Here is a 12,025-nt window from a genome sequence, read left to right on the forward strand (position 1 = left end):
CAGCCAGGAGCTAATGACACTTGTGAGCAGGAGAAGTCAGTTCAAACACATCAGTGATGAGGGCTGACAAAAAAAGGGTAAGCAGGACCCTATCCAATGTGGCCAATGGTTTACTCATAGGGGAGCCGTGGCTAACACAGCAGCTTCACGATGTAGCAGTGGGTCATGGTACATTTAACGAACTGATGGCCTGGGGGTTCCTTGCAGAGGAGAAAAAAATTCAACAGAAGGTAGTCCTAGATACAATTCCTTTATTATCATTATCATGCCCCCTAGCACATGAAGCTGGGCTTCCACCGAGATCAGCTAAGGACAGGGGTATGTTTACAATGAGAACAATTTCTCTATATGCATTAGGTTAAGACATCTTCTCTGTTTCTAGAATACTGTGATGACTCACATCCATGGGCCAGCTGCTTCCAGGAATCCATCTGGCCTCAACAACATTGGGCTGCCTGGAATAACGGCTAGCACTTGCACAGGGCAGGGTATGGGGAGCAGGCCTCAGGTTTATAAGCAGGACTGGGCACTGCTGAAATAGGGGAAGGGGGCAGCCAACATGTAGCAGGTTCTCCCAAGGCATGTAGAAGTTGGTGGGAAAATGGGGCTGGGGTGTGTAACTTGTCCCCTTCCAGGAAGGGACCCAGGCACCTGGTCTCCTGGCCAAGATCACAGGCGATCCAAGAGTCCTCCAGGGAAGAACAAGAACTGCACAGACGCACAGCAGAGAGGCTTTCCTGGCTGGCCATGAGCTGACCATGGTGACACGCTTCACTCCTAGCCCCCAATGGTGGAGCGAGTCAGGAATCTCGGCTGCTGCAGGTGGAGCTCAGCTGGACAGCCTGAGGTACTCATGGACCCTGAGCGTTGTGACATGTAAAGGAGGGTGGCTGCATCTTCCTTTGGTGTTTGGTCTAAAGCAGTGGTTCTCAAAGTGTGGCTCCAGGGCCAGCAGCTGCAGCTCCTGGGAACTTGTTAGAAATGCAAATGATTGGTCTTGCTCACTCCTGATGAGAAATTCTGGGGGTGGGGCCAGCAATCTGTTTGTAAAAGCCCTTCCAGGTGATTGTGATACTCACCGAAGTTTGAGAACGACTGGTTTAGACGCTTGGTCACTATACCCTCAGTGGATGTGAGCCCGGCCCGGCATGGCCAGTATATTAAGAATGTTTTCCAGGTGGGTGACAGGGTGGGTGGTGATGACAGTGACTGTCCCAACTCACTTCTCCAGCCTCAAAACCCTGAAGAGAGCCCAAGTAGCAGATTCTGAAACAAAGCTGGCTCCAGGGCAAGAGGGCCCCGAGGCACATCACAATGATCTACCATATTCCCCCCACACCCCACAGGGCCGTGCTGGGCCCTTCTGGATGTAAACACCTCTGGCCATGCACAGCACAAGCTCCCTGACAGAAATCACACAGGGTCCACCCCAGAGCCCCAGCAATAGCAGGTGCCCCATGCAGGGGGCTAGAAAGAAGGCAGAAAAGGGCCTCACCTGAAGGGGAGGTGGTCAACACAACCCCAGGGTGCCCCTCCCTGCCCAGGGTTGCTCTGGGAGTGGGTGTGACCTGAGGGGTGACCTCCATGTGGACATGAGATTCTGCACCCTGCATGAAGGCCCTGAGGGCTGAGGGACAGTCCCTGCTCTTGCTTTGGGGTCAGTGTTTGTACCTGGGGTGACGGGCTGGGTGGTCGTCACGGGCCTTAGCCCTTTGGGCTCCTGGCCACTGCCTGAGCCCCTGCACCCAGAGGGTCCAGCTGTCAGCCTGAAATAAGCCAGGCTTCTGCACCCCCGGCCCATGTGCCATGGGTGCTGCTTTGTGACAGTGCCCCCTGAGTGACACTCTGTTCCTTAATGACAGCCTGATGGCTCATTACGGAGATGGAGAACTGGGGGACACTGAGGGGAGGGGTTCCCAGCCCAGTTTTCCTTCCTTCTCCCCAGCTGGGGGTGGCAAGACAACAGCCGTGACCACTGACAAGCAAGTCTTAACTTTGCCCAGCCTTAATTTCCTTTTATAAAATGGGGGAAATAACACCCTCTTGCTGGGGTAACTGTGAGATAAGTATTTATGGTGACAGATTCTAAGTGCACAGCAGGACCTTGGTAAACACAAAAAAATCCCTGGACACATTCCCCACTTACTCTGCCTGAGGGGCTCCTGGAGATGGGGCTAGGGTGCTGGGGAAGCAGGAGGGAGAAAGACAAGAACGGTCACAAATATTCCAACCCGTCAGCCAAGGCCACGTTTCATTCTTGCCTGCTGTCCTGACACAGGTCACCCAGGGGACTCGGGGACGCGCCCTTCTCTTGGTGTCTGCCCCTGCGAGCTTAGGGAAGGGCAAGATGGAGTGTGCAGGGCAAGGACGTGCCCGTGTCAGCTGGGTGGGATCCCAGCACCTGATGCTGCTTTCCTAGGGCCCTGGTGTGCAGGGGCCTTTTGCCTGCACGGGACTGAAAGTGACATTCCACAGGCGTGTCCTCTCTCTCCAAGGAACTCAAGGCTGTAGCAGCCTCCAAACAGGGGCCCGGGAGGAACTGACCTGGGTATGGATCTGTACCCTCGTCAGCAGGAGGGGCACACCCCGCTGGGGACCACATCGTTGGCTCTAGACTCCAGCCATTGTACACTCCCAGGCAGAACCTGCCGTATCCTGGGCCTCTGTTTCCTCTAACCCTGTCTCATCTCCCAGGCTGTTGGCATGGACAAGGAGGTCAGATTTCCAAGCCCTGGGTTGTTCTACCACTGTCTGCAGCTTGGACAAGCCATCTTGCAAGAGGCAGTCTGGCTGGACGACACACAGGGCAGGAATTGCAGCTAATCCTGCCCCAGTCAGGCTGGACCAACCATCCCATGGGGCTGGGGCAGATGGGGCAGGCTGTCCTGGGCCTGCCTTCAATGATAAGGCTGTGCACAGGGCACCTGCCTGTCACCTGTCTTTCATCCCCACCAGGGCAGACAGGTAAGGCCCCAGCACCCTGCCCACTGCCGCCTCCCCCTGGCACCTTGGCAGGAAGAACATGGCTCTAGCCCAGTACCCTCTTTCTCTCTCTCACCACTCTCCCTCTGTCGTAAGAGTTGTCAGTTGTGATCTCATTCTTCAGAGAACCTGGGAGTCATAGTCAGTTTTTGATTATCTGCATGAATCCCAGGAGGTTGGAGGGCAGCAACGCTAATCACGCACTATACCATTTCTCTCAGCCTCCGTGCAGTCTGGGATATCTGGTCTTCCTTTTAATGAATTTGCATTGGCAACTCCAGGGCCTTTTAGGCAGGGGAGATAAACCAGCCTAGGCTACAAGAAGCCACTGGAGAACACCCAGAGAAGAGGAGGCAACCGGCCCCGAGGCTGGGCTTCCCTCTGTCCATGTGGGTACTTCCTGTGCTGAGGATGCAGTTTCTGAACAGTTCAGGGCTCTGTTGTGGTCAGCACTGGGTGGCCTTGATGCCACTCCTATGTATGGGAGAGAGAGCACGCCTGCCCCAGGACCGGCCTAGGTCAGCAATGTGCTCATCACAGTGCAATCTGGATCAAGCAGGGAGGTGAGCTGGGACCTCGCTCAGCCTCGGCCTTAGCACAACAAGGTGCCCCCCTTCATGGGGGGAAGTAAGAGGGTCCCAGTGCAGGAGCTGGGGAGAGTGGAAGCCAGGTGTGGGGTTCTTGTGTAGTGAATGGGCTGCCCCCTTGTAATAGCCATTTGGGGGGGTCCCTATGGGTGTTGTACAAAAAGCTGCCAGCATGGATACTCTGTATTTTCTAGGATTTTCTTTCTGTTCTCCCTTATTACTGGGGAAAGTTCTTCCTGAAAATTCCGCAAATTCCCTGCTGAACTTAGTGATGCAGGAAAAAGCTCTGTCCACTCTAGGACAGGTGGGAAGGGAAGCAGAGCGGGACCCCCTGGAAGCAGTGTGGTGGTGGCTACAGGGTCAAGGAGAGGGCCCCAGGAAAAGTGAGGTTCAGGCAGATGCCTCTCTATTCAGAGCTGCCCCTTCTCAGCGGCTCCGACTTTGCAGGGTTGCGAGTTGGTCCACTCCAGGAGATGTTTGACACCCATCAACATTAGGAGCTGAAGATAGTGTGAAAACCTGGTGTTCCTGAGAATCAGGCCCCGGAACAGGAGATCCCCGAGGGGCATATCACTAGAGGCCAGGGCTTGGGGCCATGGTCTCCCAGGGAGGTTTCTCCCAGGAAGGCAGCTAGGCAGGTGCAGGACTCTGCTCCTAGTGCAGCATGTGCTGGTATGGCCACCTTACCCCCTGCTTCCTGCCAGGGCGGCTCTACCCAGCCTGTGGCTGCCCTACCCAGGCCTCCCCACTCCCAGGCCCTGCAGGAAGGGATGAGGCCAGCAGGACATGGCTTTCCAGGTGAGGCAGTGTGGAGAGTGGGAAGGTCAAAGGGCAAGGTCTTCTGGGGGAAATGCCAGCCCTCCATGCCCCACCCCATGCTTTTTCCAGAAACAGCAAGGTCAGGGCTTCTGGGCATGGGTGGGGGAATCCCATGCTGAATGCAGGAGTGCAGGGGTTCCTGGGTTTTCTGCCGATTGTTCCAGGTTCAGGAGCTGGGAGGGAGCAGAGAACCCAACCACCACCCTCCCGTAGTCCACGGGTACCCCCGTGCCTGGTGAGGGGCTCTGGTTGTCTCCTGAAAGGATCATTTCCCTGTCCAGGATCTGGCCATGGGGGCTCAGAAATGGAGGAGAGGGGACCGAGGGTCCCTGCCTGGGTGGGCACAGTAGAAGCTATGGTCTCAGGCACTCGGTGGATTCGCAGGAGCTAGGCACAAAGGAGGGGGCATCTATGGCCCTAGTGGAGCTGGTGCTAACTCTGCAGGCCTTGCAGATGGCATGTGGCCACCTGTTGTCCTGAGGGGCAGTTGGAAGAGGAGGTGGTTGGCCATTAGTAAAAATGCCGCTGGAGCCTCTGGTGCAAGCAGCAGGTGAGAACCATCCCGCAGATCTGCCAGGTGGAGAGAGCAGAGGAGCAAAGAGAAATCAGAACTCCTGGAAGCTGCCGGCCCCCAGGGCCCTGGAGCAGTGCTGCTCACTCGAATCCCCTGGGGCCTGGGCAAAGGGCAGATTCCTGCTCAAAATGTCAGGGTGGGGCCTGAGGTTCTGCATTTCTGACAAGCTCCCAGGTGATGGTGGTGTGCCTGAGGGAACCACATTCTGCCATCTACTATCCAAGAGCAGGGCTTTGCACACTTTAATGGGCATGAATCATCTGGGGACCTCCTTATTACAATTCTGCAGGCCTAGTGGCGGCCTGAGAGTCTGCATTCCTAGCAAGCTCCCAGTTGATGCTGCTGGTCTGTGGTCCTAGATCTGTGGTCCTAGATCTTCTCCAGAGATGGCCTGATTTAATTAGGCCCTAAGAGTAATGTTTCCACTCCCTCATCAGAGCTGTCTGAAGTGGACTGTCTCTCTAGGAAAGAGTCTGCCTGTGTTTTGCTGTCCTTAGACTCCAGAGCAAAACTCAGGTCCATCTTCGATGCTCTGGCTGGTGTACAGGAGCCATGGGGGAAACTGAGACTCTGGGAAGAGCCCCCTGAGCTGTCACCCTGTCAGTCAGCATAGAATAAGAGCTGGTGAGCTCACCCTGTCAATCAGTGTAGAATGCAGCACCAAGCCCAGGCCCCAGGCGTCCTGTCTGCCAGCCCTTCTGTCGGTATCCACAGCTGAACAAGGGGCTGGAGCATCTGGTCCAAAGCAGACACAGGCCTGGGAGGATCACCCTGCACACCCCCTTCTCACTTCTCCCACTTCCAGAATGCAGAGGAGCTTTATTCTCCCTCCTTGCTCTTCATGGGCCCTCCTCTGCCTTCTTCCTCCTCTTCCTCTCCTCCCTCCCACCCAAGGATGCATTGAGGGTAATGTGATTATGATCCTGATAATGATGATGACATGTTGTTGGATCTCGGCTCTCTGCACACAGGAGGGGGCACTGGGCTAAAGCAGCCCCATGACTGTCCCGTGATACCTGGGTTGAAGGTGGCTCTCCTAAGTATTGAAACAGTGTCCTGACTTTCCTAGCAGCTGCTGCTGCCCTGACCTTGCCGGTGCAAACCTGGACGCAGGTGGAGCTCTATCCAGTGGGAGGAGAGCAGGCTGGTGGAGATGCGTGTGTCCTGTACCGTCTCTGACAGCTAGCTGGGGGAGGTAGTGTGGAAGGGGCCCATCCTCTTCCCTTCCTTCCTCCTCTCCATCCCTCCCAACCTGGAGGACAGTGTGGAGCGTGAACACTGCTTTCAGCCTGCAGACCTGGTGTTAATCCACCTGAGGCCTCAGGCTGAAAGGCGGCTTAGGAGGTTATCTCATCTCCCGCTAGCTTTACGCAGGTGGCCGTCATGCCGTTCCACCCATGCAGGTGTCCCTACCTCATGGTTTGATGATTTTCCTGTGGGATTTTCTGGATCTTATCTGTGCTAAGAGGCAGGCCAGAAGGGAGCTGTTTGGCCGGCACAGGTTTGTGCTGGAAACCATGTCTGCAGCGCCTGCAATGTATGTCTCCTGCTGGGGGAGGATTGGAGGGGCCACGCTCCCCAGCGGACAGGCTCCTGCATGAGCTGGGTGTTCCCAGCGAGCCTCCCAGGACAGGCACAGTAAGGGGCAGAGGTGTGTGGGCCAGACCCTCATCACTGCGTCCACATGCACACACACACACTTGCGCGCGCACACACACACACACACACACACACACACACACGTGAACACCACGCTGAAGCATGTGGAGGGGTACAGGATGCCACCCAGTCTGGTTCCTGAATAGGCATTGCCATCTCCCTCCTGACAGAGGACACTGAGAAACCAGCACGGATGGCTCCAGCAGCCAGCAGGGGGCACACAGAGACAACACAAGGCCAGCTAACCGCAGGTGCTGGATGGTGGCAGATGGGGTTGGGCCCGGCTTGGAGGCCCAGCCACATGGTGCCTGGTGCTATCTTCTGGCAGCTGCCTGTGTGTGACACTTGGCCACACATGGGACATTTTTAACAGGGAGGCCGTCCTGCCTTCAGCTTCCTCTGAGGCTTCTGAGTCAGCACCTGGCTGTCAGCAGACAGCATGAAGGAAGGGCCAGAGAGCTTCTGAGAAGTCATTCCAAAATGATTGGTTTCCCTTTTAATGACCTGCAGATCCCAGTCTTGACTGTCTTGTGTTTTCCATGCTCTGAGACATGTTTCCGTCTTGCAAGGTGAGCATGTTGGAGGTGGGCTAGGTTCTACTTGAGGCTGCACCAATGGCCTGTGTGATCTTGGGTAAAGTTACCTCCCTCTCTGAGCCGAGCCTCAAATCCCCCTCTGCCAATAGGAAAACATCCGGTCTGTACACTGGTCTAGGGTCTTCCTTGGCGAGATTCTTTAAAAACTAGAATAACAAGAACCAACAGCACAGTACCCAGTCCTTCCAACACCCTAATCCTTTGAGAGGCCAGGCAGGATAAAGACCCCCGCTCCCCACCTGCAAGCCAGGGCTTTGCACACGCTATTCCCTCACCCTGGCTCTTTCCCCTCTGTCACTGCCTGTCGGGCTCCTTCAGGACTTAATGAGATATCACTTCCTCCAGGAAGCCTTCCCTGACCTCCTGTGACTGGTTAGGGCCACTGATGTTTGCTTCTTAAACCCAAGGACTCCTGCTAACACAGCACCTAGCACTGCACTGTGACTGCCATACACTTACCTGTCCCCTTCCTTCAAGTAAAATCTCCCTGGGAGAAGGGACGGCACTCTGCCTGCAATGGGGCCCTGGCACTGGGCACAGCACCTGGCACACAGCAGCTCTGTTCCAAAGTAAACACAGCCTCCTCTGCCGGCCCCCTGGGCGGAGGCTCCCAGGATGCTGATGTGAGGAGGGCTGCAGGAAAAGGGCTGGGCTACTGTGACATTTTTAGTGAAATGTTCCCCGGCCAGAATATTCTAGAAATTAGCTTCTAAAGTTACCTCAAATTGGAGTGCCTCCAGATTCCACCCACAAGAGGGCAAGCTGGTGCAGAGGAAGCAGGCCTGTGAGCTGGAGGCCTGGCCAGCTCTGCCACAGCGGCTGTGTCACCTTCAGCAGGTGACTTTCTGGTGAGGCTTGATGTCTTCAGATGTGCATGAATAAGATGAGCCTGGGGACTCTGAACCCCGAATGTATGTTTGACCCAGCTGGGAGGCTTAAAAATACCTGTGCACAGACCTCAGCCCAGTCCAGACAATCCGAGCCAGTCTGTGGAGGGGGTGCCAGAGCAATGTGTTTTTTTTTGTTTGTTTTTTGTTTTTTGTTTTTTTTTAGATGGAGTCTTGCTCTGTCGCCCGGGGTTGAAGTGTAGTGGCACAATCTTGGCTCACTGTAACCTCCACCTCCCAGGTTCAAGCAATTCTCCTGCCTCAGCCTCCCGAGTAGCTGGGATTACAGGCGGGTACCACCACGCCCAGCTAATTTTTTGTATTTTTAGTACAGACAGGGTTTCACCTTGTTAGCCAGGCTGAACTCAATCTCCTGACCTTGTGATCCACCTGCCTCTGCCTCCCAAAGTGCTGGGATTACAGGCGTGAGCCACTGCGCCTGGCCACAGTGGTATTTAAAAAACTCTACTCTAGCGTGCAGCCAGGGCTGGTGGCACTGGTCCAGGTAGTCTGTAAGGCCTTTCCAGGTGGAAGAGTCTGATCGGGTGGTACCTCAGCACTGTGATGATCCTGTCCAGGTCTGAAACTGCCTCTGGTGTGCTGTTCCATGACTGAGGTGGGTGAGAAGCCTGGGGGGCCCCTGCTGAGGGGATAGGTGCACTCCCGGAATGCAGAACTTCAGCATGGAGGGGCCTCTGCCAATCAAGTGCAGGGGATTCTCCCTTCAGCATCCCTGCCAGCCCCCAGCCTCTGCCCCAACCTGCAGCCGCAGAGAGTTTAGTACTCTGCAAGGGCCACTGTTTAGCAATTCAAATTGTTAAAAAGTTCTTGAATGTGTCTCCTTGAAAATAATTCCACCTACTGTTCCCCTTCTGTCCTCTGGAACCTCCCAGGAACAGTCCCTCCTTTCCCCACATGACTGCCTTGGGCATTTCAAGACCACGAGGGTGCTGCATCTGCTCCCCATCTCCTGACCTCTCTCACATCTGACTTCCGGGCCCCACACTCCCCTTGCCACTCCCTCTGCATCTGGCTGCATAGTGGCATCACTAGAGAGCTTCACGAATATACTGATGCCCAGGTGCCAGCCCCTGACCATTTTGTTTCATTTTGCTACGGGGAGCCCAGGCCTGGGGTATTTTTTTTTTTCTTTGAGACAGAGTCTCACTCTGTCGCCCTGGAGTGCAATGGCACGATCTAGGCTCACTGCAACCTCCGCCTCCTGGGTTCAAGCGTTTCTCCTGCCTTAGCCTCCTGAGTAGCTGGGATTACAGGTGCGCGCCTCCACGCCCAGCTAATTTTTGTATTTTTAGTAGAGACGGGGTTTCACCATGTTGGCCAGAATGGTCTTGATCTCTTAAGTTCATGATCCACCTGCCTCGGCCTCCCAAAGTGCTGGGATTACAGGCCTGGGGTAGTTTTAAAGCTTGTCAGGTGATCCCAATGTGCAGCCAAGGTTGAGGACCACTGCCCTGGGGCTCTGCGGAGGTCTGGTCCCACCTGGAGGGTGGCCTGAGCTGGCACCTCCCACACACTGACTCTCTCCATGATTTCTACCAGTGCAGTTCCAGGCCACATCTTTGTGGGCAGCACCCTATCATGTAACTCAGACAGATGCCCTCTCTCTGTTACAGGCTTAAGTGCAAAACAAAACAAAGCTCAAGTGCAAGGACTTTAACTCTATTAAAGGTTTTACCCTTCGTTTCAGCACATCTTCATATCCAATGAGCTCTTTTTTCAATGCTGGCTTTATCATACAACAGACTAGAAATGCTAGGTAAATAGTTTAGCATGCTTCCTGGGTCTTCGTTGAGATCACCAAGAAAAATGAAGAGACAGGTCTGAGGCTGAAGGCCACAGCCCGCTCCTGGAGACTTTTCGCCAAGCTGATGTGAATTCTCATCTCTCTCTCACAGCGTGGCCATCCAGCCTGCCCTGATTTCTCCTGAGCATACAAGTGCCTGGTCCACACGTCCACAAGGTAACAAGGAATGCATTGCCAAATACCTGCCTGAAATCAAGGTGTGCTCCCTTCATTAAATATTCTGCTTAGTTTTCAGTGTTCACAAACCATCTGCTTTAACACTCCAGGTGTTGCAGTCTCAAGGTCACTGGTTCCTGCGATGGGAACCTTACTGGAAAATCATAGAACACTAGATCCAGAAGGTTCCATAGAAATGGGCTAGACCCACAGCTTTCAAGCTGTATTGGAAACCCTTAGTGTAGCTCAGGGCCACCAAGGGCAGTGAGGGGAGGCCGTCATGCTAGGCTTGTCCCTGCCTGAACCAGCTCCACCTCCTATGGTTTATGTACTGGGCTCCTATGTGATATTTCCATTGAAAAGAGGATGCTGCTACTTAAAAAGGGCTCACAAATATCCAATCTGTCCATTTTACAGGAAAGGACACTAAGGGCTCAGAGAGGGAATGAGATTTCCCTGAGGTCACACAGCAAGAGGTGGGGCTATGTTTAGAAATCAGGCCCTGTAACTCCCAAGCAAGATTTCTTGCAGTAGCTGGGGGCTGGGGAACATTATGACACCATGTTGGACTGATATTTCCTGAGCCTTGGGGGTCTTGGAAGTGCCAGGCTGGGTATGTAGGGGAGATAAATGCCTGCTGTCTGCTCTCTAGGAGGTAAACTATGACCCTGGGGAAGAGACTGGTATGAGCCCTTTCTCAAAGCTTAGGACCCACCTGGGACTTGAGCAGTGTAGTGCCCAGCGTCAGCTGGCAGAGGGAGCCCTAACCCGAGGCTTGGCCGCTCCTGGGCTGGCTCAGTGGGCCACAGCAGAGAAAACTGGGCAAGAGGTTGAGAGCCACCAAAAGCCATTCCATAGTAACGGCGAAGGAACAGACTGCGTGGTGGGGGTTGTGAGCGGGCAGGAGGAGTGGCAGGCCTGCAGGTCCACTGCTCAACAACCTGACCTCTTCAATATCAGACTTATGCAGCTGTGCGGTTTACCTTGACCGTCGGCTCTGGGCATCCGCAGTCCTGCTCCCTGCCCTCAGCCTCACTGCCCTCGTCTGCAGCTTCTACAGGCTCTCAAGGCCAGAGAGGTGAAGAAGAAATGGACAGAGTGGCCCAGGCCTGGTCTGTGTCCATACAGAGCAGGCCCCCTCAACACCTGGAGTAACAGGTTTCTGGAAAGTTCAACTGCTCTGTGCTGCTGAGCATACCTTCTCCTGTTCCCACTGACTATTCCCCTGGGGTTCAGCACACAGGACAGAAGGCCTGCCCTGGGGAAGTGCAATAGAGGGGCAATGCTCATGCCACCTGGGCTCCCTGGCCCTGCAAAAGAGTGAGAATGATGGGGAGCAGGCTGGTCTGGCCAAGGAACAACTAGAGCTTTTTTTTTTGAGAGACAACGTACTAATGCAGAAATCATAAAAATGATGGGTATCATTTATTGAACACCTGCTATCTGCTCAGCCATGAGCCAAGTGACTTACATGGATATTGCTAATTCCCACCACCAGGCAAGCAGATAAGGTATAACTAGCCCCATTTTACAAATGAGTAACTGAGGCTCAGAGATGAAAGAACTGGCCCTAGGTCACACAGCTGTAGGTGGCAGAACCAAGATGGGTGTCCCTCCAGAGGCGACGGACCCTCCTCCCGGTGTGTTAGGCTGCAGCTAGACCTTCCAGGCCCACAGATGATGTAGGTAGGTGGCACCATGGTTTCCAAGGACCCTGCACTGGAAGTTTCTCCAAGCCAGCCAAGGCCACTGTCCCCTGCTTCTCTTTCCCACAGATCTCTGTGTCATGGTAGGGAGTTCGGGAAAGCAAAGAACCAAAGCCAGGAGACCTGGGTGCTGGTTCAGGGTGTGAGGCCCTGGGTAAGTCACCTCTCTGGGTCTCAACTTTCTGATCTGTAAAATGTGGAGAACAGCTGGGTGCCATGGCTCATGCCTGTAAT

The 12,025-nt window shown here is 54.5% G+C and overlaps 1 protein-coding gene across 2 annotated transcripts in view; it reads right to left on the reverse strand.

The window, feature by feature from the left end:
- Nucleotides 1-234: 234 nt before the first annotated feature.
- The window catches only part of TSPAN11 (tetraspanin 11), a 70,019-nt gene continuing 58,228 nt past the window's right edge, over nucleotides 235-12,025 (reverse strand). Inside the window, exon 8 of one of the 2 annotated variants that reach the window (XM_019039440.4) lies at nucleotides 235-4,958. In XM_019039440.4, the coding sequence (XP_018894985.3) occupies nucleotides 4,899-4,958 (60 nt within the window). In that variant the 3' untranslated portion in view covers nucleotides 235-4,898. The remainder of the gene's footprint in view (nucleotides 4,959-12,025) is intronic. The other variant, XM_063694072.1, reaches the window with a different exon arrangement.

Source organism: Gorilla gorilla, chromosome 10 (genome assembly GCF_029281585.2).
Source record: "Gorilla gorilla gorilla isolate KB3781 chromosome 10, NHGRI_mGorGor1-v2.1_pri, whole genome shotgun sequence".
In the NCBI taxonomy this organism is placed as follows: domain Eukaryota; kingdom Metazoa; phylum Chordata; class Mammalia; order Primates; family Hominidae; genus Gorilla; species Gorilla gorilla.